The sequence below is a fragment of the Impatiens glandulifera genome, chromosome 2 (genome assembly GCF_907164915.1).
Source record: "Impatiens glandulifera chromosome 2, dImpGla2.1, whole genome shotgun sequence".
Taxonomy (NCBI): Eukaryota; Viridiplantae; Streptophyta; class Magnoliopsida; order Ericales; family Balsaminaceae; genus Impatiens; species Impatiens glandulifera.
Window position 1 is genome coordinate 10,734,506 of NC_061863.1, and position 7,041 is coordinate 10,741,546.

The 7,041-nt window shown below is 23.8% G+C and overlaps 1 protein-coding gene across 1 annotated transcript; it reads right to left on the reverse strand.

Annotated features, from left to right (window-relative positions):
- Positions 1–482: 482 nt before the first annotated feature.
- On the reverse strand, positions 483–1,561 carry LOC124924323 (B3 domain-containing protein At1g05930-like). The gene is made up of 2 exons (XM_047464379.1): positions 1,323–1,561; positions 483–1,017 (listed from the first exon to the last, which is right to left on the reverse strand). The coding sequence occupies exons 1-2, from the start codon at positions 1,559–1,561 to the stop codon at positions 483–485; spliced, it is 774 nt and encodes a 257-aa protein (XP_047320335.1).
- Between the last annotated feature and the right edge of the window lie 5,480 nt (positions 1,562–7,041).

Sequence of the window (7,041 nt, forward strand, 5' to 3'; positions counted from 1 at the left end):
CATATAAATGAATTTTTTTATTTTATATATTTTATGACTTTAAAAATATCTATTAATATTATATTCTAATTAAAATTAATTTTTTTTATATAAACAAAAATAAATAAAAATTAATATAATTTGAATAATATTATTTTTCTCCAAAATATTTATGCTTATATTATTACCCTGGCCAATGCACTAGATTAATGCTAGTTATATTTGAAATTACTAAAATTGTTGTTTCCATATTTTATATTCATATTATATATATTTTTTTAAATTTTACAATCATAATGTTGGCTAAACAACTCATTTCAAAACTACTTAAAAATATGCATAATAGGGACTATATACTAAGAATAAAATTGAAAATTTTCAACAACAATAATATTTTTTAAAAACTTAATAATACAATAGTTCAAATTTATCACAAAAAAAAACACAATAAAATAGGACTAAAAAATAAGAAATGAATTTACAATAAGTTTAGATATAATTCTTTAAACAATAACTAGTGCAAACCAGAGTTTGGATTGAACTCGAAAAGCCCAAAGTTGAATTGATGTTCCGACTTTTAACTTGTTTGCAGCTACTACGTTATTCCATGTATGCATCAAGTTATACATTCGGTTCTCTCCCATATTCCATGTTCCTAATGTTATTTCGTCCATGCTTCCAGACGGTTCAATGAACCCCACAATCAGTTTTGGTCTACCATTTTCATCACCATCGGAATCGAGAAAGTCTCTCTCAACGGGATTAAGAAACGTCGTTGAACCGGGTTTCATTTGACTTTTGGGGAGTGACACGCGACGATGATGATTACTCAAGTCGGTTAAACATAAGGTTTTTTGAATAATCAAAATCACACCATCTCCCCCTAACTGATTAATTTTGTCCAAAACCGAGCTTGGTAAACTCTTTGCAGTAGAATAGTCGAACTTCTTCTGTTTTTTCTTAGGGATAGGCGACGACGCTTCATTGAAAACTCCACTAACAGGTGAAGGAGAGTTGTCCACTTTTGTTGTTTTACGCCTAACATACCAAAAAAAAAGGGTAAAATCTATATAATATTTTATATAAATATTACAAATAAATTAAGAGTAAATTGATTCACGCTTATACATTCTCTATATGAACAAAATTATTTATGGAAATTCATCTATATAATTTTTGTAAAAATAATCTAATTATTAAAATTAGAATAACACAAAATTTATTTTTTTACAATCCCTTTCAAAATATGAATGAACATGAAGTTGCATGCATAATGAATTGTTCTCGGATAAAAATTTATTCATTAAAACAACTATAAATGTGTAAAATTTAAAGTGACTTACTTTTTATGATCTTTGTTTTCAGGGATATTAATACAACTGACTTTTACTTCTGGTTTATGTTGGATGTTGTTGACGTCACGCTTTAATATCATTTCCCGTATCTTCTCCATTCTGTCTTTCTCGTTGCACCCACGAAGAGAATGCTTTAACTTATTTGTTTGACGGTCAAATTCTTTCACGTCGAACTCAGCTTCTTCTTTCACAATTGTTCTAATCATCTTGCAAAACTCAGTATTCATTCTCTTTAAGGATTTTTAGTCGGAAAAAATAATGAAAGTGATTAAAGTTTGAGACATGTGAATCAACTCTCCTCTCATTAAATAAACTTAATTTGGAAATATTTTAGTGTGTTTATTCTTATATTAGGAAATAATATATATTTCATGTAAATATAAAAATTTGAGATATTCCGTCAAATAATTTAGGAATTATTTTCTTTCATATTAAGGAAATAAATAAACTAACTATTTCTATATTTAGTTTTCCCAGTCAATCAATATATATTTTCTTTCTTTCCTAAATTTGTTAGAAACAATATTAACATACATTCTTAATGTAAAATAAAAAGTATGGAAAGATAAAAGTTAAATAAAATGTATAAATTTTAAATAATTAAATTGATCAAATATTATAAATTAAATATTTGTAATACTTAATATTATTTTATTCTTCAGTATATAATTTAATCAGTAATTAAAATTATATCTTAAAAACTGTTTACAAATTAAATTCCTCATAATTCTTGGTCAAGTTTTTAAACTTAATTTTATATTTAATATGAATTAATATAAATAATTAATTAATAAGATAAACACATAACTATTTTAAATCAAGAAATATATAGTATTATCAAATGACAAATTTCACCGATTCAACTCTAAATAATATCCATATCCAGTAAACAAACTGATTAAAACTAAGGCGGTTAAAATCTCGAGTTGATTTTAAAATCTTACGGAAGGTTAACGAGTTTGATTTTAAATAAACTCTTAAATAAATAAACTCTTACAATTTTGTATTTATAATAATAAGATTTTACGAGTTTACGAGTTTATAAATAATTTTAATTTTACGATATCATACGATTTTAAGTTTAAAAAATAAATAATTTTATATTTAAAAATTAAAAATAAAATTATTATTTATTCAAATAAATTAAATAATATAATTAATTTTGTAAACATAATTTTTGTATAGTGTTATTTATTTATTATTATTTTTTAATTAATTTTATATTTAAATATATAAATTTTTAAAATTATCTAAGTATTAAATACTTAATTATATATATAAATAATAATAATATATAACTATTATTTTTTCAAATTAAACTCTTACGATTTTACAAGTTTACAACTATCCAACGATTTTACCCAAACCCAATAAAACATACGAACATATTTTTTCATCATTAAAATCTAAAATGCTTTAAAATGAAATAGACACTAAAAACTCAAATACATACCAATATTTAAATTGGTCAATATTTTTTATTTATATAAATTTTAAAAATTATTAAATTTATTCGACATTTTAGTTATCATCAAATTGTCAATTAAATTTTTTTATCTTCTACAAATTATTTACTCTATACAGTGACTTAATTAACGAAAAAAATCGACAAAAGAAATAAAAAAAAGGAGGGTTAACCTTAATCTATGTTCGTGATAACATGTTTGAACTTTTCTTTTTCTTATATTTTATATTTGATAACGTTTATATTTGATTTGTTATTGTAATATACCTGTACTAATTTCAAAAAAAAAAATTATAAAATTATAAATTTAAGATACAATATAAATATATATATATATATATATATATATGACTTTAAAGGCTATAAAAAGGTAAATTATCTTAATATCATTAGTTCATTAGTGCAGAATTAAACAATGTGATTTATTAGGATAGTGGTAATTAAAATTTTGCTTGACCTCTAAAGAAATTGATCCTATAATATTATAGTTATTCATTAAATATTTAAAAGAACACATTCGGACAAGAAGGAGCGGTCAAGGGACTACACCAGTTCGTTCTATCCGGTGAGGGATGGGGCAAGGCCAATGATGAGGAAGGTTGAAGGTCTTCAACGTGCTTGGAAAGCTCACGGATTAGAGGAGTATTGTGTTTCTCTCTTTCGTATTAAATTTCTGACAAGATATTGACGAACTCATGGATTAGAGGAGTATTGTGTTTCTCTTTCGTATTCAATTTCTGACAACATATTAATCCGACGTTTACCATGTGTAAATATAAAGATTAAGTGAAGTGACATAACAAAAATAAAATAGTTATCATGTTGAGGTGTAAAATATAAATGAATGACATTAGTTATGATTTTGTATATCATATTATTAATCACAAACCGATTACTTCATTTACAACTTAACCGTTCATAGCAAGGCTGGACAAAATTAGTTTGTCATAACTGTGTACTCGGCCACAACCTCTCGTCCTAGTTCTTTAATTGATGTATTTATTAGTTGTTTCATCACTTTATTTTAGATGTAGTTATTTGATTTGTGATTTTTATTTATTTTTTAATTTTTCTGTTCCTCTTTGAATAATAAATAACTAAATAACTTGATATAAAATTAAAATATCATCAAACACATCTAAAATATAATAAGATTAACAATTTGAGAAATAATTTGTTGTGGTGATTATTGAATAAATACAATAATTTTTATAGCGGTTAATATTGAGTTATAACAACCGTCTTTAAAACGGATACTATTTCTTAATAACAACCGTATATAAAATGGTTGTTATTGATTATTAACAATAGATCTAATTTCAGGTTATATTGAGTAATGACAACAATTTTTATAAATATTGAGTAATGACAACCGTCGTCTTTTATAACAGTTGATATTGTTTAATAAACACGGCTTACAAAACTATTGATAGTCACCATTTTTTTTAAGAAGGTTGATATTGAGTAATGACAGCAGCCTTTAAAACCGTTGCTATTATTTAATAACTGTTTTTAGGACGCTTGATATTGAGTAATGATAACATCTTTTAAAACAATTCATACTACTTAATAACAACCATAAAACAATTGATATTGAGTAATGACAACCTCCTTTAAAATGGTTGATATTACTTAATAATAACCGCTCACGAAATAATTGTTATTGAGTATTTACAACCACACAAAATGGTTAATATTTCATGTTTGAACAATGCTTGCGTTGTCTCTACCAACAAATGTCAACCGCTTTTTGAACAGTTTTTACTCAATATTAACTTTTTTTTAAATATCAATGGGAAAATCGTTGATACTGAAAAAATATTTTACTAGTGTTAACATATTTAATACAATTTAAAATATTTTAACATATTTTAAAACTTACTAGCATAAATCCTGCACGGATAAGAATATATATAAAATATTATTTATCTATAAATATTTTAGATAAAATTAATATTATTTAAAATTTAATTAATTTAAAATTTGTTTTAGTTTGTAAAATTTAAGTTTAATCTTAAACTTAATATTTTTCTCCTCGCATCCACTTAACCCTCAATTGACTCTCATCTTGTGACTCACACTTTTTCATATGCATTTTTTATCCTATCGACAAATCACTCACTAATCTTAGTCGACCACAATTGATGACACAACTCTTATATATCGTCAAACTCAACCACTAACCCTCTAATTAACCTTAATCTTGTAACTCATACTTTTTTATATGTCTTTTTATCCCTCGACAAACCACTTAGTGACATAATCTTGTGACACACACTTTTAAATACTCGTCAGACTAACTATTAATTTCAACCTCACATTCGACAAATCATCCACCACCCGACCTTCATCTTCATGACCTCACACCTCTTATATCTCGTCAAACTCAACCACTAACTCTCCAATTGACCCTCATCTTGTAACTCATACTTTTTCATATGCCTCTTTATCCCTCGGCAAACCACTCACTGACTTAATCTTGTGACTCGCACTTTTAAATACTCGTTAAACCAACTATTAATTTTAACCTCATATTCGACAAACCACCCACCACCTAACTTTCATCTTTGTGACCTCACACTTTTAAATGCTCGCCAAACTAACCACTAATTCCAACCTCATACTCGACAAACCACCCACCACCCGACCTCCATTTCATGACCTAACACTTTCAAATGCTCGTCATACCAACCACTAATTCTGACCTCACACTCGACAAACCACTCACCACCAAACCTCCATCTCATGAACTAACACTTTCAAATGCTCGTCAAACCAACCGCTAATTCCGACCTCGCACTTCCAGATGTCTATTATTTGTTTAAAAGTTATAGTACCATATTATAGTCAAGATACATTCTTGAAAATATAAATTTGCATGTTTTGAGATTCGAACCATAGTCTTAAGCATGAAATGTGAACATTTAAACCATTAATGATTGTTGAAATAATTTTATTATTTTGTGTATGTATATATATTTTATATTTAATATTTATTATCAATTAGTTAATTTTTATACTAACTAAAAAATTATTTATACTGATAAAAAAAAATTATTATTATTATTATTATTATATAATATATATATATATATATATAATAAGAGAAAAATATGTATGATAAAAGTTTTATTTATATAAAATTAATGATAATATAATATATATATATATAATTAATTAATGAGAGAGAAAATAATTTTTAAAAAGTTATTATTATTTATCATTTATAAAAACTTTATATATATATATATATATATATATATATTTTGTAGTGTTATTATATATATAATTATTGATAAAAGACAATATACGTAAGAGAAAAAATATAATATAAAATATATTTATAGTTAAGAATGTATTCTTAAAAAATTTACATGTTTTAGAATTGCAACTTTAGTTTTAAACATGAAATTTGAACTTCTAATTGTTAGACCACTTGAGATTTTCAAAATAATTATATATATCTATTTATATACGATGAGAGAAAAAATATATGATAAAATATAAAATATATTTATATAAAATTAATGATAATATATATATATAATATAATATGAGAGAAAAAATAATTTCAAACGAAAAAATAGTTATTATTATTTATCATTTAAAAAAACTGTATATATATTATAGTGTTATTATATATTTAATTATTGATAAGATAATATATATTTTATATTATTAGTGAGATAAAAAAATATAAGATAAAAAATATTTTTAAGTTAAGAATGCTTCTTAAAAATTTGCATGTTTTAGGATTAGACTTTTGTTTTAAGCATGAAATGTGAACACTTTAATCATTAGAATACTTGAAAATTTTAAAATAATTTTATTATTTTGTGTATATATTTTATATTTTATTATAAATTAGTTAATTTTTATATTAATCAAAAAATTATTAATACTAATACAGAAAATATTATATATATATATATATATAGGGCTGTGCAAAAAAATTGGAAAACCGGTAACCCAATCGAACCGATTGTTAACTGATTTCATTTTAACGGTTTATTGGTTAACCGGTTCTAGCGGCTCCAGTTAATCGGTTTTTTACGGGTTAAACGGTTCGATTTTCGGTTTCCTTATTTTTCTAATGGTTCAATCGGTAAACCGGTAATAATTTAATTATATATTTTTATATTTTATAATTTGTATTAGTTATTATATAAATAATTTTTATAGAATAATTTTTAAAAAACATTATAATCTATATAAAATTTTACAAAAATAAATTAAAAACAA